The sequence below is a fragment of the Martes martes genome, assembly GCF_963455335.1.
Source record: "Martes martes genome assembly, chromosome: 18".
Taxonomy (NCBI): Eukaryota; Metazoa; Chordata; class Mammalia; order Carnivora; family Mustelidae; genus Martes; species Martes martes.
The window spans coordinates 14,189,270-14,212,127 of record NC_137906.1 but is presented as its reverse complement, the minus strand read 5'-3'; the positions used below and the strand labels follow the sequence as shown (position 1 = coordinate 14,212,127).

Here is a 22,858-nt window from a genome sequence, read left to right as displayed (position 1 = left end):
AAACCCGGGCATTGTCGTGAGTCGGGGCCTTCGTAACAACAAAACCTGGAAGCCATGAAAACACCACGTGACGCCCGCGCATCCGTCTGTAGTGTGCCCGCTTCGTGGAGTCCTGCTCAGCAGCAAAAAGGGACCACACACTGACACAGGCACAAACTGGGCAGATCAGGGAGATCCACAGGGTGGAAAAGCCAGTCTCCCAATGGCCACATGCCAGACAATTCCATGTTTACCATGCTGTTGAAAGGATAACACTTTAGGGACAGAGGATGGACGAGTGGTCGCTGTGCCCAGGCCATTGTGGGGCAGGTGAGGTGGGTGTGACTGGGCATGTGTGAGGCCATGCAGCACCTTGCCAGCAGCGGTGATGCCAAGCCACACATGATAAGAAGACAGACGTACACAAGCGTGTGCCCGTATCAGCTCGTGGAACCGTGATGACATAGAACGGAAGGACCGAGGAAGTGGTGAAGGGTGTGAGGAAACCTCTGTGCTATCCTTGCCTTCCTGTGATGTGTAACTATCTCAAAACAAAAAGCTGGGAATACGAAAAGTCATCAACAGGGCTAACAAGTACGTGGAGCGGCGGGGTGAGGGGCAGTGGACGGCAGGTGTTGGGTTTGGGGGGAACGGGGATGACCCACAAGTGTGGGTTGGAGGTGGACACATCCGTGTGAACCCGTCCAGTTCACAGGAGCTCGGGAAAAGACCCAGGGCAGCGTTCCTGGGTATGCGCACACACGAGTTAGGACATGCACACATGCACACACGTGCGCGCACGCACACACAGGCTTCCTGGCTCTGTGAGCTGATAGGGCCTCAAAGAACCAGCACACCCATGCCCGCTCAGATCCTGACGCCGCGCTGCAGGGCAACAGGCAGGGTCCTGGAGGGGCGGCTGGTGCACGGCTGGGCAGGAGATGCTCGATACACGCCCAGGGACCCCACAGCGCAGAAGATGAAGAAGTACAAGGGCTCCGCCCCCACATGGAGGCTCGACTGGAAGAGCCCCCGGCAGCCGGGGCCATAAAACTAGGTAGCACTGGACTAAAACCAAAACCTACAGTCAATATTCATGGCCCATCTGCTATAAATAAATGACTGAATTACTGACACAAGGGGAAGGAGAGTCGAATCTCGCGTACAAGAATTTGGGATGGGAGCTACTCTGCACGGGGACTGTGTTCCCAAGTCCACCATGTGGACGGACACAGCCTGGCAGACACAGCTCGGCCACATAAGCGAGCCTGTCCACCCAGCTAAGTCACGGCTGACTCCCTGCCCCCAGGCAGTGAGGATGAAAGCCGCGGCCTTGCGACTGCCGAGGCACCGCTGCAGGACATCTGAGCCACACTCGAGGCACTAGAGTCATCCAAGCCGAGGAGTCGGAGGAACCGTTACAGCCCGAGGAGCCGAGGAGAAGTGACCGCTCAGTCCCGCTGGGATCCCAGGACAGAGCAAGGGCAGAGGGCTAGCTAAGGGAACAGGAGGAAAGCACGGACCTCAGTTAGTGATGCCGGTCAGGCCTGGATCGTGACCAGTAATGACTGTGTCACACTGATGTGAGGGGTCAGTACTGGGGAGATGGAGGGCAGTGGACCGTGTGAGGACTCTCTGAGCTAGCCTTACCTTTTTTCTATCAATCGCAAACTGTTCTAGAAAATGAACTTTATTAAACACAAAAGCAGTAATTGTTTGAAAGCAAAGAAGACCTTATCACTGCGCCCCAGGAGAAGAGCAGCCACCGGGGGTGGACAGGGCACCATCCCCAGTGGGACGCTAACCAGGACAGACCTCGCAGGGAGGACAGCCCCAGAAGCCCAGGGCCTCCTACAGATCCAGGCGTGAAAGCTCCCACGAGGCTGGACAGACAGCCCTGGAGATGGAGCACCGCATGCCCACGCACAAGCACATGGCGGCAGTCCCGGGATCCCCATGAAGACTCCCAACCAGCCACAGCACCCTGTGGCCCCCCTTCCAAGCAGACCTGTAGCTCTCAGGCCACTGCACACTTGGGGGATGGGGTGTCTGGGAGGGGAGCTGCATCCCCCATGAGCAGGGGACACGCCTGTATCTGTGGCTTGTATTTCTCCTTCTATGATGTATCCTACAAGTGAAGTCGGTTGCTTCTGACCACGCCCACCCCAGCCCCTGGCCTGACAACCACCGATCTGTTCCCGGTACCCATGAATTCAGTGTGTTCAGACCCCAGTGTGAAATCATGCAGTATTTGTGCTTCTCTGACTTATTTCACTTGGCACAATGCCCTCCAGCTCCCCCCCCCCACATTGTCACAAATGGCAGGACTTCCTTCTTTCTCATAGTGAAGCGATATTCCATTGTGTGCCGATGCCACGTCTTCTCTGCCAGCTCCCCTGCGGCTGGGCACCTGGGCTGCTGTGAACGCGGAGGAGCACACACCTGTTCCAAACGCTGGCTCCGCTGCCTGCGGGTAAACGCTCAGAGTGGGCTTGCCGGATGGCGCAGTGGTTCCAGGTTTCCATTCCTCAGGGCCCTCCAACCCGTTTCCTCCTTCGTGGTTTTCACATGCCTCGTGAGCACTGTCCACACGGGAGCCAGTCGGGCTGGCCCATGAGGCTGCTTCAGCACACCACGCCCCTGCTTGCTCCGTGGATGGCAAAACGGGGACCCGGACGGACTGAGCACATTCTCCAAGGGAGCCTCCCACGCTGGGGACTGTAGCCTGGCCTCGCTCCCACATACAGAACACCAGGTCCAGGCATCCCTCACCCCAGCCACATGCAGCCCCTCCGTCTGAGCCATGGACACACCCTCCGGGCAGGCATGCCATCCACCTCTCGTTCCCTCTGCCCTCCACAGTCTGGACCGATGCGGGCAGCATGGGCTGCCCCTTCATGCCCATGCCCCCAACTCCTGCACGTGACTCTCACAAACTGACTCTCTGGCCCCAGCTCCACCACGGCTTCAGCTCCAACAAATTCCACCACATGGGGCATGAGCGTGGGGCTCAGTCGGTTGAGCAGTCGGCTCGATCTCAGCTCAGGTCACGATCTCAGGGTTCATGAGAGAGAGCCTCGTGTAGGACTCCACGCCCAGCTGGGAGTCTGTTTGGGAGCCTCTCTCCCTCTGCCCTCACCCCTACCCCCCGTGCGCAAGCACACTCTTTCTCTCTAAAACAAAAATGTAAAAAAAGAAAAACTCCCGTCACGATTAGCAAACGTGTGTCACTGCTTCCTGTCCTGTGAGACTGTAGTGCTGGAAGGGCCGTGACCCCGCCCACACGTGGAGATGAGCTGGTGGCACACAGTACACACTGGGGAAGGAAAGGAGGAAGAAGTGGCGGCACCAGGAGGCGGCTCCGTACCCCTGACCGTCACCCACCACAAGCACCCAGGCCTAAGGACCTTGTCCTGGCCTTTGCCAGAAGGTGAAGATCCTGGACATGGCGCATGAGGGGACGCTGCATGACTCTCCCGCAGAGACCACCCGCAGAGCCAGGATGTCGGGGGCAGCACCAGGGATCTGTGTGCAGAGGTTGGCCGAGCATGACCCGGGAAGCCCCTGGACCCAGGGCCCTGAGTAACACCAAGGCTCTGAGTGACGACATGGCATAGCAAGGAATGTGCTGGAGAAGCCATGACATGGCAGGCTTTTCATAGCTGAAATAGGACTGTCCCCTCCAAGCTTCATAAGCAGGAGGTCCCAGAGGCCGAGAGCATGAGGCACAACTGCTGGTGTCCCCCAGGTAGACCGTCACTCCCTGGCATGGCCTACTCGGCCCACACAGTGTGGGGTTTGGGGCTGCTGGAAGGTGTCTTTGGCCAACAGGCTGGACAGCCCACATCCGTGCCTGGAGAATGTCTAGGGCCAGACTCAGGCTCTCTCGCCCCCGTCTCCTGAAACTTCAGCAACCAAGGGAATGTTTAAGTAACACACTGCCCGCAGACTCTGTCCAGCTAGACATCAGAAGCTTGTCAGGCACAGGAGGATGAGAGAGCCCTGTCTCTACCCATAAGGCTAGGAACAAGAACATTCAGCCCAGGGCATCTGGCTCCAGAGACCGTTCTCATTCCAAACCACGGGCCACAGGCCAGCCCCCATTTACCCTGTGCTCACAGGTCCCTGAAGGAAGGGAAGGCTGCCCTCACCCACAGCCTAGGGCAAGGTAGACCCTGCCTGTGGACCGGGTCAGCACAGCCCCAGCCCTGCCCCTCACCAGAGCACTAGGTGGCGGGATGGCCTTCCAGAAAGAGGCCCACACCTGGGCCCTCTGAGTCTCAAAGGAACCAGCGGGGTTTGCAGAAGTCTTTGCTGGAATTCAAGAACCCGCGAGCATCCCAGGATAAAAGGCCAGTTTGAAGAAGCCACCATGACTCCCTGCTTTGGATGCAGGGAAGTGGACGCTCTTCTGTGGGAGAACACAGGCAGCTCCACATAAGCCTGACCAGTCAGACCACATAAACCACTGTGGTTAACAGTGCCCTTCCCTTGGTAGCGATCTTGACAACCATGCATGTCTGGGGGCCAGGTGCTCTAGCTAGATGTGGCAGGGACGGGCTGGCGGCTGCAGGCCGGGATAGCAGGCCTCCCGAGCAGGGCCAGCCCGGGCACCCCTGCCACACCCCGTACCTTCGTCAGCAGTAGGACCCGCTTCTGGAGTCTCCGCGCCAAGGCCTCCTGCGTCTCCCGCTTCTTCCTCTCCTCCAGCAGCTGGCTGCTGACCTGGCGGACCTCCTCCTGGAGCTGCTGCCGGGCCTTCTCCAGTCCGCGGGCGCTGCATGAGAAAGGCGAGAGGGCAGAGCGGTGAGACCTGGCCCACAGGACGCCACCCCAGCCACGGGCCCCCCGGGACCAGGACACGCTCGTCATGCTGATCCCAAAATAGAGCTGCACGTGCAAGCGGCACGCTGCCATTTCCTCACTGGTGAATAGCTACTTAGAGCTTTTCAGGAGTTTCTGGATTTCAAAGAGACACCCAGGGTGATCCCAGAACACGCAGGCGGCGGGGGGGAGGGGGAGCTCAACCCCACACACAATGGGGAAAATTGTCGGCAACACAGCGCTCGGGGAGAAAGCACTTCTGAATGAGCTAAATTAGCAGCAAGCACTTCCATCCGGATCCCAGCAGCCAGATGTGCAGCAATTGGGGTGAGGGAGCCCCCTCCGCCCGAGCTGGGGCCCGTTTCCCCGCACGGCCCGGCCGGCCGCCAGCAGGGGTGAGGCCACCCCGGGGGGCCGGGGCACCCAGGTGGCTGCTCACGACGGGCCACAATCCCGGCATACCGACCCTCCCTGTGGGCCCACCTCGGCCAGCCCCCTCAGAATTGACCCTTCAGAAGACCACGGGTGGCCCCGTTCAGGACCCCACAGTCCTGACGGCCCACGGGCTAACACCCAACCCCCTGGCACGGCCACAAAGCACCTCCAGAGCCTGGTTTTTGCCTCTCTTTCCCCCAAAATGCCCTTAGTGCCCCCGTCCTGCCAGGGACCACCCTCTGCTTCTGACATACTCCTAAACAGCTGCCAGCAGCCAGTGCCCAGCACGCACGGGAAGAAGAATCCTTGACCCCTGAGACCACACTGCCTCACTATTCTACACCCGGGGTGGCCGTCCCCAGGGCCTAATGGAGGGCACGATGACCAGGGCAGCCCCCTAGGAAGCGAGCTCTGTGGAGAGGGGTTGGGAAGGGAGGCGTCCTGGGAAAGGACCCTCATTGAGGAGCCAACCTCTCCATGCGGGGAAGGTGCCTCTTTCCACAGGAAATCCTTACCATCTCAAGAGCCCCGGGGAAGCAGAACATCATCTGGACTGTGCCATGGGGGGCTGTGGGGCACTCAAAGGAGCAGCGTCGAGGAGGCGGGACCACGTCAGGCTCGGGCTGAGGGCCACGGAGGGCACCTACGGGCTCAGCCACACCCAGCCTCTGACCCCAGTCTTTCAGCTTTGATCCCCCAACTTGGAGAAAACCTTCAGCTACGGGGACGACGGACAATGCCTGTTTCTTCTCTCCCACACATGAGCACAGAGTTTTGTTTTTCAATATAGAAGTGCAGGGAACACACGCAGAGAGGAGAGAGTGGACCACAGGCTGGGCCCCTCACTCTCACCTCCCTTCGGCCATTCCAGAGTCTCACACCCAGGTGTGACCCAGCTGCACGCCTGACCGACCGCTCCCACCCCTCCAAGTGCTCCAGGACGAGACACATAAGAGCCACACAGAGCCACTTGAAACAGGCCTAGTAAGAGGCTATTTTGAGTTCTGACTCCATCTAACTCTTCATAGGTCAATCTGATAATCAAGCACTGTGACATCGACCCCAGAATCACTGAACTCAGGTGGGCAGCTCACGAGGGCTTGGAATCCATGCTCCAACACAGGCGACTGAATTCAACCAACCCCATTCCCTCACTCGTGCATGCCAAGGCGAGACCACAGCCAGCATGCCATCGACCCGAGCCGCTCAGAAGCTGCCCTGACCACCAGCTTGGTGGGGAAAGCCTTGGGGCAGTCTGCCAAGCCCTGCGCCCCACAATGTGGTGGCACAATGCCCTCATAGCCATGTGGGGGTCAGACGGGAGACCACCCAAGAGCAGGTGGCAGCCGGGGGGGGTGGGCAAGCTGAGGACAGGACGCCTGTGTCTTCGTCTCCTGGCTGCCAGCTCACCGTGCAGGCCCTTAAAGCACCAGCAGGCCTCAGCCCCGTGGTGTCTGACTGGAGCCCAGCCCAGTCCTGACATGTCACAGGAACAAGCGTGTCAACTCAGAGGCAACACCCCTGTGTGTCTGGCGGCCCCAGACAGGAAGGTGACTGGGCCTTTCAGAGTGTTGGGGCTGAGCTCAGGTGAGCAAAGCTCTCAGGCCCAGTTAGAAAGAACACCTGCTTCTCCCAGTGGTAAGATGCTTTCCAGGAAAGCAGGAAGGAAAGGAGTAACACCAAAAGACACGTGACCCTGCAGGGCAGGCACGGGACAGGCACCATGCCCGCAGCCGTGAGATGAGCTCCACCCTCAGGGCTGTTGGCCCTGCGTCCCCAGGCCTGCCTGAGACCAGACACTTCGTCGGTGCTCAACTGTCCCAAAGCCAGAGGGAAGGTAAAATCCCCCCTGAGGGCAGCACAAGGAATGCCACTGAAGGCTCTGTGGCAGGGCCCAGCACCATCAGCAGCTAGAGGCACTCAGCCACTCAACCAGCAGTGACAGGCCCCAGCGACATGCTCTGTGGGTCCTGCGCAAACCCGGGGAATGAGAAACACAGGCCTGACCTCATGGGGCTGCAGGCTGATGGGGCACAGAAACCACATGGCTCATGTGAACCAAGAGAACATGACACGAAGGGTCCTTGTTGCTACCTGTCAAGCCACAGCCGAGACGGAAAGAGAGAGCTGTGACATCACAGAGCAGCCCCCGCAGGAAGCAGTCGGTTCCTGGGGCCGTGGGCACTGCTGGACCAGTGAGTCAGACCTCTACAAGGCCCTGCTGGGACAGCCTCCCCCCAACGCTCCTCTCACAAAACAGGGTCCATGCACACCACTCGAGAGGCAAACACACAGGTATGACTGGCATATGAGGGGACATCCGGGGGGGGACATCCAGGGCACGGCTCTGTCACATGGGAAAGGAGCAGGGGATGGTAACCCCAATGTGGGCAAGGAGGGAGCTCAAGGCAAAGGGTTTTAGAGCATGAGCAAGTGGGAGACAGGAAGTGTAGACCACCCTCCCCGATTAGATGCCCACCCGGCTGCAAAGGAAAGCAAAGCGTGGGTCGAGGATAAGGAGTCAGGAGGGTGTCACGTCTGTATACAAACTCCATGGAGACAGAGGAATGGCTGGTGGCACACTCAGGGGGCCAGCCCCATGGCGGGGATCCTGGCCTCGCAGGACAGAGGGCGAGGAACAGTGAGGCCCTCAGGAACGAAGAAAGCCCAGCCTCCCACAGGAGCACGGTTTTCCGTTTCCATGAATCCAGGCTAAAGTGCCCCAAAAGAGTTGTTCAAACTACCGGCCGACAGATGGCCCTGCCCTCTCCCCTACATACCGAGGGGCAAAAAGGGGCCCCACGGGTGCACCGAGTCCAGGGCCCTGACCCATGACACCAGCGCCTGGATGGCCAGCTCTTCCCGCCGGGATGCCTTCTCCGGTGAACCTCAGCCTTTCTTGGGAAGCAAAGAAGAGAAAACTCATAAAACATTAAACTGCTAGTTCCAAGAGTAAGCTGAACTCTGGGGTCACTGGCATTTCCGCAAGCCTTTGGGAGTCCAAAACAAAGCGCTTAGTGCTTAAAGGCGAAGCCGGCATGCCTATCGATCAATGCCTTTTTGAGCTGGCGTCTGCTGCAGGAGACGAGGTCTGAGCTTCGGAGAACCATCTTTGTACTGTGGCCCCTTAGCGTCCACCTCCTCAGCCAAGTCCCTGCCGGAGAACACCCACTTTCAGGGAACAGAGGACACAGCTTACTCTGAAGCAGCAGGAGACATTTTAATGACCTTCCTGGAGATGCGGCAGAAGCAGGCTCCGGCCCTGCATGACCTCTGCACCCGCCACCCCCCACCCCCCGTAGCTGTCTGTGTCCTCCCAGGAAGAACATCAGCCACCCCGCGTGTGCAGAAAGCCCAAGGACTGGCCACCGCCTCTGGGAAGGACCCGGACAGGGCACTGCAGTGTTGCAAGACGGGCCGTCATCGCCCGGTGGAGCTCTGCGACTTGTGTGGGGCCTGGGCCTTGTCCTGCCAGGCTCATAAATGTGGAGCATGTGAACGCTGAGAGCCGTTGCCAGACTCGAACCCAAAACAACTCCAAGCCAAGCAAACCTTTATCCGGGGCACTTGGACAAGGTGCTGGCACATAGCGTGGGATTATGCTGACCACTGCAGACCGCTGCCCAAGGGCATTAACGGCACAGCATGAGCTAAGCCACGGGGTCTCCAACATGGCCCTGATTTCTACCAAGTACACTTTTGTGCAAAACTTTAAAAAAATTAACAAAACTTTATTCACATTAACAAAATTTTATTCACATTAACAAAATTTTATTTTATTTAGGGATTTTGCAAAATCCCTAAAGCATCCGCCTTCAGGCTCTCAGAAATGTAGATCAAACCACTAACTTCTCCAACTTAATAGACAGGAAAATTCTGGTCCCCAATAGCTCACTCACTCACACGAGGCCCTGTGCACCCCACAGGGCCACTGTCCAGGCCAAACCACCCTCAAGCAGGTGACCCTGTTCTCTGTCTAGGGTACTCGGGCTCCCAGGCTGAGTCGGGACAAATGGACACACACAGGTCCAGCCCCAGACACCACAGGCCCTGGCAGCAGCTGCACCCACCACAAGAAGGTGGCCAAGCTCTTGGCTCCATCAAGGCTCAGCAGGGAATGCTGAGAGGCTGAACATTACAGAAATCTCTTTGCCCGGCAGAAAGAAGGGGCAAGCCATAGAAAGGACAGAGTAGGGCTAAGGGCCAAGGAGTGGACAGCATGTAAGAGCTAGCTGATCCAACACAGGGAGATGTAACTGGCGTGTAGGTCAGGTGCTGCTCCTGGGCACAGGACACCCACTCTGTGTGACACCAGGCTTAGAGGCTGACACGGGTCACCAGCAGCTGGATGGCTCGGGGCTGCCAGGATGCCATGGGGCCAAAGACAGGGCAGGAGGACACCCAACCGGAGGGAACCCAAGGGACAAGGCGGGATGAACAGAGCCCTGGACAGGCCAAACTCCAGCCAATCTAGAGCACTGCGAGGGGTCAGTGTGGGGGCAAAGGCCAGGGAGACCCTAACACCTGGGTGAGGAGAGACTGGGGGCCCAGGCGCAGAGAAGGGGGCAACTGTCTTCCAGGATCAAGGGGCCATGCAGGCTTCAGGTGGTCTCAGTGACAGGGGGCACCTGTCAGAGCCATCCCCAGGGAGAGGGCTGCCTAGAGAGGGTCAGCCTCCAGCCAGAGGGGCTGCACTGCTGGCCACTGGGTCCCGTGCCACATGGATTCCCTGTGGACTTCAGGTTTCCTTCTGGAAGGTGTAGCAGGAAGGTGCAGGGGCAGGGGGTAGAAGGGATCAGCACATTTTCAACAGATCACAGACAAGCAATACATGACACACTAAGTGGGCTGACAGGCCCCACACCTCAGCCCCCTCCCACTCCTACCAGTCTTCCTGCGTCCATTACCCAGGTGAAGGCACATGGTGGACACACGGCCAGGAACGGTCTCCCACTTCCTATGACCATCTCACAGCCTTGAGGTGACACCCATCAGATCACAAGCTTCCCTCCTGCACCTTGCTCTAAATCTTTGTTGTTTGTGCTCACGTCACAATTTCTAGATTCACATGTGTATATCCACTTAACGCCTCTGCCCCGACTGTGTTCCGCCAGGCGGGAGAGGAATGCACTCATTACCCCACACCAGAGTGCGACCATGAAGCCTTCAAGGCATGTCTTACTGTTCTGAAGGACGGCAAGCTCCACCCCCAGTCCAGCCCCTGGAGTTCACTGACGGCTTGGGGCTCCCAGACCAGCCAATGACAAGAGGAGAACAGATGTCCGAGTCTCAGGAAAGGATGGGAACAGCCCAGCTGGTGGGGACTCAAGCAAGCAAGCAAGCAGCAAGGGCTCCTGGGAGTGGACATCAGAGGGACACATGGGTTTTGGGGAGACTTGACCGAGAGGAGGGGAAGGCGGGAGGCGCAGGAGGACCCTGCTCAAGGCCAGGCTGAGGACAGTGTGCCCTGGCCTGCTCGGGAGGGATCCACCAGCGACAAGCACTGCACGCATACTGAAACGGAGTGCCTTCGTGAGGAGCCCCGGCAGAACTGTCCAACGAGACAGCACCCCCAGCATGGCACACACATCCTGTGGCTACAAGAAACGCATGCCTGGCCATGTTCCTAGGAATGTGGCAGGGGGCCACGCAGCAGCTCCAGAAGGCAGGGACACAGAAACGCTCTCCCAGAGGCAGCCCTGTGCCACAGGCAGGGTTCTACTCCCAACTCCCTGCCAAGTGAGGCTCTGGCCGCCGCTGGGGCTGGGTGCGCCGCCTGGAAGCCATTACACCCCACACAGCCCACTGCCAATCCCAAGGCACTCAGGAGAGTGGTGCGCTACTGGCGGCGTCCAGAGAGCCCTGCTGGATTGCCCTGCTGGAGAGATCCAGTGGGGGCCCGCTCAGCATCTGACTGGTTGGGTGCTCCCAGCAAGCCTGACCTTCCATTTCCTCCCCAGGAAGAAGGAAGCCACTCACCTCTGCCCTGCTCTGCCTGAAGGCGTCGGGGAATCTAAGGAGGCAAGGTGCAAAGAGCAGAGCATGTGTGAAGTCCCCTGCCGTGCGCCCACCTTTGGGGGGTGGGGGGTGAACAGCTGGGGTGGAGTAGCCGCCATGCGGCCTTGTCCATGCTGGGAAAAGCCTTGACAGACCCCAGGCTGAGAGTCGCTCGTGTACGCTTGCCGACGCACGCGCGGAACAGAAGGTGAAAGCAGAAGTGAGCAGCCGGGGTCTGTACGGACGGCAGAACTTGGGCCACCCAGCATGCGTGCGACGGGCTTGCAGGCAGAGGACACCAGCAGTCCGGTCCTGCCGACCCACAGGAATCCCAGGAGAGGGCCCCCAGCCCTGCCGGTGAGGGAACGGGCCAGCCTGGAGCCCCAAGTGCACGGGGCGCCCTCCCACTGTGGGGCCAGCCTTGCCCGGCACCGCGAGGGCAGTCTCAGGGACAGCAGCGCGACCACAGGCTCTGTCAGTCTTGCTGCGTGCTAGCTGTGGTATGACAAGAGCCACGTGCGGGGGGAAGGAAGGGAGAAGAGGACAGAGGCAGGCGGCACCTCCTCTGTGGGTCCTGCTAGCACTCATCGGAGGGGCCGCCTCGGCAAGAGCAGCGAGTCTCATCCCAGCGCCCCGTGATGCCTGAGCCGGGTGGCATGTGGCTGTCTTTACACAGGCCATCTGATTCCCGTCCTCAATGTATCGAAGTGTCATTACACATTTCTCTGAAAAATAAAAATGCAAACCCAAACAACAGAAACAAAACCAGAGAAGGAAGGATTCGAAGAACCTGCCCAGAGGAGGAGCAGGAGGCACACGCCAGGCATCTGTAGCCTGGCCCCCGGCCCGTGGCCCGGTGCCGCCCCAGCATCTCCAGCCGGATGGCTGGGTCTGCGCCATACACCCCCCTTGAGATGTGAGAAGGAGAATTAACCTTGTGGTTACAATTCAGTCCCACTGTGATGAATCATGTGGTCTAGCCAATCCGTCCCCAGCCTGCAAACACACAGGTGGGGCTGCCTCCGAATCACATGCATGGGGAACCCCTGCGTCCCCCAGTGCGGGCGTGCCAGGCACAAGGCAGAATGAGCTCATCACCCACCCCAGGCCACCCAGACTCAGCAGGGCAGGATGTGGCAGAGGCAGAAGGCACTCGGACCCTCACGTCCTCGGGCGCCATGGCCACACCCTGGAGCTGCTGAGGGGATGAGGGTCTGTGCACAGTGCTGGTCCTAACACAGGAAGTCACACGAGGAGCAACAGGCAGCAGGGCCAGGCAGGAGCCCAAAGGGGCCGTATTCCTGCTCTTTCACCTGTGCTCGGCTAAGCGTCCACCACTGTTCATGTCGCGTCTGTGGCCGCTTTCATGCAACATTCTGTGGCCCAAAAGGGCAAAAGCCATTGATGACCTGGCCCCCTGCAGACACCGGTTACCAGTGCCTGCCTCTACCACACGTGCCAGACTTAAGGTTCGGAAAGGCACGAGGCGGGAAGCAGACAGACCCCGCCCAAGGCGCTCCCCACCAGCCTGCTGGCGGCCACGAGCACACCTGCTGGCCTGGAGGGCCTGGGGCCGTGCATGTGCAGTGTTCATTCCTTTTCAGAGAGGACGCCCGAAGGCACCATCCACTCACTCACTTCCATCCCTTCCTGTAAGACTCCCAGACTGTCTCGTCTGCACAGGACCAGAGCAGCTCCAGTGTGAATCCATGGCCACCATGCCCCACGTGACGGCGGCGGCAGGGGATCCGTCCGGGGCAGCTCCGAAGTCGGGCTGCACGGGCACTGGGGCTCCATGGAGGAGCGGAGCTGGGTGTCCTCCCACCTTCTCCATGACTCCGTCCGAAGCTGGGGGCATGGTGTGCAGCCGCCCTAGAGGGCATTCCACCCGGCCTCTCCTAAGTTGACAGGGGAGGGCAGGAGGCACGGAGGCAGGACAAGGGGTGGCAGACAAGCCGGCAGATCCCCCACATCTCTCTCTGGCGTCGGCCCGTGGCCCATTAGCAGCTCCGAGGTGGAAGCACCCAGTGGGCCAAGGATCGATAGACCGCCGTGGTTCGGCGAGCGGAACTGCGGCCTCTCTCGGCACAGCCTGCAACCAGCACCTGCACTCCGGCAGCGTCCTTCCAGCCACCAGTGCTGCCTGATTAATAAAACCCATCCTGCCTGCCTGCTTCCCCATCGATTTCACCATCCTCGACCCAAAGCACAAGTCAATACCCAGTTAGGTGCGGCCCCTGTGTGCGGACGCTGAAGCTGACCCCCTCCTGGAGGGCCACTATCTCCCCCCACCCTGGGAAGGAGCGCCCATCAGGGATGCAGGACACAGGGGCTGCGTGGGGGCACACGGGGAGGAGCGCTCCCTCCCTGGGGATGACATCCTGGTGCCCGTGGCGGACAAGCTCTCTAAGGGCTGGCACCCCACTAATAAACATCTCTAAAGCCTTTCCCATGCTGAACAACAGAAATGAAAGGAGAAAATGAGATTTTAAAAAATCATTAGTTTCTCTTTTACGATTTTTTTAGTGAAGCTGAGATGAGAGAAGCATCTGCTCACCCATCACCGTGTCAACACAGCAGCTCACTTATTAACCCCACTTCCTGCTCGGCGCAAGGCTGGAGCTGGAGAGCTGACACTTGAGAAATGCCAGCTCCAAGCAGTTTATTTCCTCTTGAACTTTAACAACTGACTGAGACAGAAATGACCTTTAGAAGGAAGGGCCAGTGCTCGTCGGGACTGCAGGAGCATGGCTCTGCTCCGCGAGCGGGGCCACTGCCACGGGACTACGCCCCTGCGGTGACCAGGTACCCGGGCACAAGGGCTCTCAGCTCTCCCTCTGAGGCAGTGGAGGCCGGCGTGGGGGCTCCAGCCACACCAGGACGACTGCCTGCAGTGTGTGCCCCGGGGCCAAGCATCATGTGGGACACGGCCAGCTTCAGACCTGGCCTCCAGCACGTGCCAGTGGGCCAAGGACATGAACGTTCCCCGACACACTGCAGGCACTGCCTCTCCCATCACCTTCCAACCTGTGCACCCAAGGGGGGTTTGAACAAACAGTGCCAGCAGGGGTAACGGGGTGGTGGTGGACATTCAGCTCTATTGCCCAGACCGGATACTACAGTTCCAAGTTCAAAAGTGTCTGAATAGATAGTGTTAGAAAAATAAAGGTCTGGTGTAATTACAAATGCTCCACTAATTTTCTGAAATCTCTGGAGGAGAAAAGGAGCCTGGCCAGCAGAGAGGATAGTCGTGGCAGTGCCAGACATGCCACGTGGCCCCATGGCCAGACTCGGAAGAGGAGCAGGTCACGGGAGCAGCTGCAAACAGTGAGCGCCCACAACACGCACCGGTCAGAGGTGATGCAGGGACACCCAGCAGCCCATCTGCCAGAGCAGGTCCGAAAGGAGAACACCAAGAACACCCAGCCTGCCAGCCCATGGCTGGGGACACCGTGGCTCACCCATCGTGCCCCCAAACCTCCCCAAGGCTTCCACAGCCAGGCCCCAGGGAGCACTGTCGGAGAAGGAAGGAAGGAGCCGGCAGACAGGACAGACGAAAGGGCGTGATCTCAGCGAGGAGACCTGACTGCCACGGCCTATCTGTCTTCCTGCTGCAGACAGGGATGTAGTCCTGAGCCTGTACAAGGCACGACCACTGGCTTGGAGGCAGCCATGGACTCACTGTTCACGCAGCCGACAAATCAATGCAAACCGAGTGTCGGGCGCCCGCCCAGGGAGAGCAGACGCGGGGGGACAGCCTTCAAGGAGCTCACGGGCAGGATGGAGGTCATGACAGGTCTCAGGAAAAACGTCTTACCGGCAGAGGCAAAGAGGACAGGCAAAAGGACTTCAAATCCCATAAAATGCTCCAAGACCCAGCTTTGTTTTGCCCACAGACGCCAAGGCTCCAGCAACCACCTACATACAGAGACCAATGACCGGATGTGCCCACACTGTTTCCCGTGGCCCCAAGTTCATCATGGTCATGCTCCCACACATCACACATGAAGACCTAGGGACTGGAAGACCATGTTCCCTGAAGTGATCCCTTCATGGCCCATCACAGAACCGGCAAACTCCAGGGAGCCGCAACGAGTTGGGTGCCCCCATTGCAGTGCCCCACTCCGACACAAGGGGACGCACTCCCAGAAGCCTGAGCCATGGCCCTGTCCCCACCAAGGAGTGATGAGCACTGAATTCAGACTACCCTGAGGTCCCACTGAGCTCTCGTCTACTCCAGCACCGAGCCCACCCCAGGAGTGCCCTCCACGCACCTGCCCCTTGTCCCCAAACCACCGGGGGCCAAGGACCTGCCCCGCACTGTGCATCCCCCAACCCCACTTAAACAGAATGGGACAGGGGGTGGGGGGCAGCTGCTCAGTGAGCCTATCAGTCACTACCATAACAAAACCTTTTGTTGCATGACTGACTTGTTTTTTGAGATAAAATCTACAGAAAATTCATCATTTTCACCATGTTAAACAATTTAGTGGTTTTTAGTATATTTGCAATGCTATGCAAACATATATTCAAGAAGACTCCTTCACCCCAAGCCCACGGGCAGCCCTTCCCCAGCCCCTGCCCAGCCTGGCACCCATAACCTACAGTCTATGTCTGTGGCTTCACCTGGTGTGGACGTGCCAGCCCCGTGGAATCGTGCACACAGGGCCCCCCTCACTGAGCACCAGGGGTTCCAGGTCTGTCGTCGCAGTACCACGTGAGGCCACACGATGCCTTGATCAAGAATGAGCGGGGGGGGGGGGGGACACGACAGGTGCACCACACCCGGTTTACCTGCACATCACTGGGTGGACAGCTGGGTTCCATCTGCCTTCTGGCTCCTGTGAGCAGCACCACTCTCAGCACTCCAGTGCAGGTTTGTGGGGGAACATGCGTTTTCAGTGCCCCAGGGAACAGCCCTACATGCGGCCATGCCAGGCCGGACTCCACATGAACCTTCTGAGGACCCATCAGACTGGTTCCCACAGCGGCCACACCGCCTGGCACCCCGCCTGCTGTCTGTGTGGCTCCCAGTTCCTCAGAGCTCCACCGACACTGGTTACTTGCTGTCTCTTACAGTCACATTCCAGAGACACCATGTGTCAGGACCTTACGATTACGGAAGTTCACTGCTCCAGGAGCCACGCCCTCCTCCCAGGCTCTTGGCCATCCCAGCCGGCGTGAGGTAGCATCTCACAGTCGTCCCAATGCTCTCACGTGACCGTTGCGCATCTGGAGAAACGTCTGCTTAAGTCCCTTGCCCTTTGTGTTTGCAGTGAAATATACATAGCATATGTTTTAACCTCTGCTAAGCACACACTCCTGGGGCACTGAGCACACAGGCACACTGGTACAGCCCCCACCAGCCATCTCCAGAATGTTCTGTCTTCCACACTGAGACTCTCCCCATGAAACACTGACCCCTCCCCTCCTCCGCCCCTCGCCCACCCTCTACTTCCTGTCTCTCTGAGTGTGAAGACATGACTCCGGGGACCTCCTATGAATGGGATCCTACAGTGTTTTCCTTCCGTCTGGCTTCTTCCACTGACCATCGTATCCTCAAGGCTCGACTATGCTGGAGCGGGTACCAGACTTCCCCTCCTTTCAAAGGCTGAGCGATAGCCACGTTGTCTGGACACGTCCTATTTTTAAAATCAATCCTGGATTCCCCTGCTGCCGGGCCACCGGGCCGCTTCGCACTGCAGACTACGGAAACTGCTCCAACTCCAGCCGTGGGTGTGCCAGCATCTGCTCAAGCGGCCCGTCCTCCACGGCGCCTGCCCCATGTCACACGAAATGGCTGCAATTTCTCTACTTCCTCGCCAAACCCGGTTTCCTGAGTTCTTGATAGCCAGCATCCCAGCCACATCGCATACAGGCCATCTGTGTGTCCTCTGTGGATGGATGGCTCAGGCCCCTCGTCCATTTTTAAATTCAGTTTTTAGTCCTTTTGACATTGAGCTGTGAGAATTCTTTAGATGTTCTGGATGCTAGGTCCCCATCAAATACATGATTTGCAAGTCTCTTCTCCCATTCCGTGGGCTGACTTTTCCCTTCCTTAACAGTGTCCTTTGACCCACGTAAGAATTTCATTTGGATGAAGCACTCTTTGCTTCTGGCATCCTAGTTAAGAAGCCACTCCCTAGTCCAAGGTCACAAAGACTTGGACACCAATGCTTCTTCCACAAGTTCACGGTGTTAGCACCTGAGTCACTGTGTGTACACTAAGGCAGGGGCCCAAACTCGAGCTCCTGAAATTGTTTGCACACCATAAGATGAGGTAGAAAGGGATTCCTCCCCTTCTATGTTTTGGAATAGTTTGAGAAACATTGGTGTAAGCTCTTTCTTTAAACATAAGGCAAAATTCACCAATGAGGCCACCTGGTCCTGGGACCTTCACTGGAAATATTCCAGCAGCTGATTACTAATTACACAGGTCTATAGTTTCCATCTTTGATCCGCTCTGGTGCTCCGTGTGTCTCACAAGACAGTCTAGCATGTGGGCACACAGTCCCCCACGGTGCTCTCCCAGGCCCTTCTCCTTCCGTGGAGCAACGTCCCCACTCCCACTCCTGCTTTGCTGACCCTTCTCCCCCATTTGCTCAGTCAGTTCAGCTAACGGTTTGCCCATTTTATTCGTCTTTTTAAGTAAGTAACTTTCTATTTGTTCTTTTTTTCTATCCTCTCCTTCGTTTATCTCTAATTTGTATCTCCCCCTGCTTGCTGTAGATTTGGTTTGCTCTTCTTCTTCCAGCTCAGTAAGGTGGGGAGCTATCTTCTTGTCTTAGTGCAGCCCTTAGAGCCGGGAGCGCCCTTGTGAGTGCTGCGCGTGAGCCCTACTCACCCACGGTCATTTCTAATTTCCCATGTTTCTCCCTCGACTCATTGGTATTAGGGAATGTGTGGTGTGATGTCCTCTGGTCTATGGATTTTCCAAATTTCCCTCTGTTGTCTAATTTCCATCCCTTTGTGGTAGGAGAATACACTCTGTGCGACACCGGACGTTTTAAACAAGGCACATTTGCTAGCGTGACTTGCAGTCTGCCCTGCACAACGCCCCCCAAACACCGGAGAGGGTGTGGATGCTGTCAGACGATGAGCCCCAGTGCCTCCACATTTCAACCTCCTCACCCACAAATGGGATAAAAACCCCTATTTGCCAGGTTCTTACATGAGGGCAAGGAGAGGAGGCCCATCGGTGAACGTGCGCACCAGCCGCGGGCACAGTGCGAGCACAGCAACATTCAAGGTAAGCTCATGGGACAGCAGAGCCGCTAAGGCGCACGGGCTCATTCCGCTGATGCCAGAGTGATACTGTGGTTTACCGTGAGGCCTGACGCAGAACCTTGGTGGCAGGTAGGGAGCAACAGACCCACAGCACAGGCACCGGCAGAGGCTCAGGGAGCCGCCTGCGTGCAGATGCAGCCCAGAGACCACGGCAGGCAGAGCTTCCGGTGCTACTGGGAGGACACCACAGGCGCTGTCTTCGCTCTCCCACACGGCCTGCAAACATGGACCAGAAACCCCCCACTGCGCCCCGAAGGCTGGAGCTTTGTCTCAGTGGGTCACCCTGCCTCCTGAAGGGCCCCCTTCCTGTGTGCACATCACCAGCGCCTTTCAGGATAAGAAGCCCGCTCAGCAGTCCCACAGGCCTGCAGTGCCCAGCAAGAGGAGGAAGAAGGCTGGTGACAAAGGAAAGTGCTTCCCTTCACACAATTTCTTCACAGGAAATGGATTTCAAAGTGGCCATCTGTCTATGAGATTAGCATCCCAAAGCTACACAACCACACAAGCAGGGAGCCTGCTCTGGCTGAGCCCAGACTTCATCACAGTAGTAGAAAAAGTCCCATTTAAATGATAATAGTGCGAGGTGCTTACACAGCATTTTTCCAGAAAGAAGATCCCAATGGCACCTCACTGCTTCCGGGCCCAGCAAGGACTCAGGGGCGGGCCCAGGTGGCTGGACCACACTTGCTCCTCTCTCTGCAGGCCCCCCTCCTATACCTGGCCAGGCTGAGTCCCTGAGGACAGCAAGCTGAGGGCATCCTTGCTCAGGCTGAGCCCCAGATTCACTTGGGGCACACCCACCTGGGGGGAGACTCACCTGCCTGCAGCCCCCCTTTTCCACAGCCTCTCCCTCCCCTGACCACTGCCCCAGCCAACCACTCCTTTAGATGCCCTTTTCTTTCCCCACGGTCTCTCCCACCGGGCCCAGCCCCTGCACAGCCCAAGTCAGAGCCAGGTCCCTAGCTCCCACAAACCTCAGCATGGCACACAGTGGGCCCTTCCTCCACCCCACCAGATGTGGAGCTGCGGGAGGGCAAAGCCACGTATGGTACCCAACACCTAGGAAGCAGTGAGCCAAACATCCTGAACGAATGAGGGGAAGACAAGGAGTCCAGTGCACCCAGAGCTGGGAGATGGGGGGTGGGGTGCAGCAGGGGAGTGCCATGTGCCTGCAGGCATCAGGGAGCCTAGGTCCAGGAAGCACTGGGGCCAACCAGACGCTGACCCGTCAGGTCTGTGCACAGGGAGGGGGCCCTCAGCACTGCAGTGAGGACCAGAGTCTGGAAAGGGAGAGCAGCAGCTAGAACACACATGGCAAGCAGGGGCCGGCATCAGCAATTCAGGCCTTGGGGCAAGCGCTCCCCAGCCATGTGCATGTGCCCGGCTGTGTGCCCGGCTGAGCCGGCACCTCTGCTGCAGCCCATGTGCGGTGTGTGCACCAACCCCCATGCCCAGTCCATCAGAACACCCACAGGAGAAGGGAGCCGCCCTGCAGGGATCCCTCACTCGGCTTTCCCTTCCTGCACAGCGGGCTGGGGCCACGCCAGCAGCTCTCACACGGTGGGCCAAGCAGTCCAGAGAGAGGAGGGAAAGGGAGAGCGGGACCCGGCAGCAGACGAAGGGGCAGGACCCAGGCATAAGCATGAGAGCACCATGCACGGCAGGCAGAGACATGCGGCTGGAGGCCTGGACTCACAGACACGCGGCCACTCCAAAGCCACTGTGGTAAAGACGCTGACCACGATGCTGAGCACGACGGTGACAAGAGCAGCGGCTCCGTGGGTGCCGGCCCTGCACACAGCACTGTGCACCCTCGGGCTCCGGTAGCCTCATGCCAATCCCCAAAGGGAGGCACTCATAACACCCCCAGGGAAAAGTAAAGAAAACAGGGTCTGGGAAGGCTAAGACTCAACTCAGTACGGAGCACAACCAAGACCAGAATGCCCGTGCTCTCAAGCACTGTCCAGAGCAGGAGTGCGGCTCCCGGCTCACAGAGCTGAGCACTGTCTCCCTGTCGGGCCGAATGGGAAAAGCCAGACAATGTCACAGAAGAAAAGACCCCAACACAAGCAACAAAAAAGATAAAGTAACAGTGTAAAATCCACTGGAAGGTAATTTTAACTACTAGGAAAAGCAGAAAAAGACAAACCAGCAGGCACATTCTGGACAGTGTATTCAAGAGTCAGAATCATTAAGACACCAACTCCCCTAAATGAGCCTGTACGTTTAAGACAACGCCGATGAGAACTGCCCTTATTTCAAATGAGGCCACCACACTTGGAGCTCATGTGGAGAAAGCAACCGGGACACGGAGAAAGCGCAGAGAGGACCCCACCACCTGGGCCCATGGACACCACATGTAGCCACCTGAACCAAAGACAGGCATGTCCTCATGCTCAAAACAAGGAAAAGGGACTGAGACCTCCTGTCAGAGGAACCTGGCATCGAGGAAAGACTGGCTGTCCACAGGGTCTTGTTAGGACAACCAGAGGTCTCTGGACCACACAGCGAGAGCCCGCTGCTCTGAACACAAGACAGCCTCAGAGGTCAGGGGTTCTGGACCCAAGAACCAGAGCACGACAGAGCAAACTGCGGGAGACCATTCCCGACTGAGGAAAGACAACGTCCACTCCACACTCACATGGAAACAAAAACAAAACAGAAGCACTGAAAGAAAAGGCCCATGAACTCAACTAGGTAACAATTAAAAATTAACATCTACAGGAAAATTTCATGAGTAAATAGAGGAAAATGTCAAACTGGGAAACCATATTTCCAGACAAAGGGCTAATTTCCTCAAGCTATTAAAAACTCCTCCAAAATTACTTTTTAAGAAGACAGAAAAACAGACAAAGGCTGTGAGCAAATAAGGAAAAAAATATATAAGTCACATCTACGCTGAGAGCAATCCAAAAGGAAGACACCCGATGGGTCAGGAAGTGCTCACAGCGGGGCAGGGTGAGCGGAGTGATGAGGACAACATGCGGGAGGAGCCACCGCTGGGCCTCGCTGCACCCACAAGACCCACCACGGCGGTACCTCGAGGGCGCGAGCAAAGCAAGTTAACGGCTTCCCCAGGCAGAGCACAGATGCCATACTCTGAGCCAAGGACATGCTCAACCAGACCTGCACAGAAATACTGCCCACGGCCCATAAGGGAGAGAGAACAACACGCCGGGGGGAGCCCCACCAGAACCTCGCTGGGCAGCAAGGGAGACCGAACCCACCCAGCAGCTGGGGGCAGGGCAGGCCCTGGCGGGAGGATGCACGGGGTGTCAGCATCTGATGGGATGTAACGACCCCTCGATAAGGTGCTGTTTAATAGGAAATGCTGACATACCATGTTCCCCTAACATCAGACATCAGATGGCTGGGACCGGGCCACAGGAAGGGGGTGTCCTCATAGCATGGGACAGTCTTCCCCGCAGCTCGGGCTGAGACGTGGGCAGCTCAAGCTCTGTGGGAGTCAGACACCCATCCGGGAGGGCACAGCCCGCGACCTGCTTCCTTGAGACCCCGCTAGGGGCGTGGCAAGTAAGCTCACAAGGCCCGCCCCACAGGGCTGCATCAGGCCGGTACACCTGACGGGAGGGAAGACGGGCTCCCGAAAGGCACCAAACCCAAAGGCAGGAGGAAGGGGATGAAGCCGGCCCCCAGGAAAGGATGAGAAGCAGTAATGACACAGGTGAAGAGCTGGGCCTCGGCCTCAGAACTAACCAAATCTTGGTCATGTGGAGATTCAAGACAAGGGCTGCCAGAGCCCCTCCAATCAGAGTCCAGATCTATCACTCAGCCGGTGACAAGGAGCAGGTCAAAGACTGAGTGGGTGCTAGCCAGAGACAAATGCACACAACCCCAGGCACCGCCCGCCCCTCCTCCCCCGGGGCCCCGGAGACGCCACAGAGGGGACGGACCGTGCCCCAACCGCTCTGCTCCTGTCAGGTAGAACGCCAAGGTGGCAGGGGAATGGGGTGCACTACATCAGGGCAAGGAGCAGCCAGGAATGCTGAGGTCACAGACGAGCTAAAGCAGGGAGCTTTCGAGGAAACAAGACCACCGGGAGTTTGAGACGAGTAGGGCCAAGACAGTGAGCACGTGTCTATTAACAGGACTTCCAAGTGCACCCCACTTCCTCCTTCTGCTAGTCCCCACATGGGGCTGGGGCGGCACCGGAGCCGGGACCAACTATGCCGCGGCCACGAGGGCAGGGGCTCCACAGCCTGTCGTGGCCCCCAGCACTGGACACGCGCAGAACCAGCCAGGTGCGAGGGCCCGAGTAAAGTACAACCAGCGAGCTCGGGGTCCTGCCCAAGCGGAGCATGGGGTGCCGTCCTGT

At 58.1% G+C, this 22,858-nt stretch overlaps 1 protein-coding gene across 1 annotated transcript in view; it reads right to left on the bottom strand.

Annotated features, from left to right (window-relative positions):
- Nucleotides 1-22,858, bottom strand: part of MAD1L1 (mitotic arrest deficient 1 like 1) — a 316,273-nt gene that overhangs the window by 186,684 nt on the left and 106,731 nt on the right. The window contains exon 11 of the mRNA XM_080829793.1: nt 4,612-4,756. Coding sequence (XP_080685919.1) covers nt 4,612-4,756 — 145 coding nt within the window. The remainder of the gene's footprint in view (nt 1-4,611; nt 4,757-22,858) is intronic.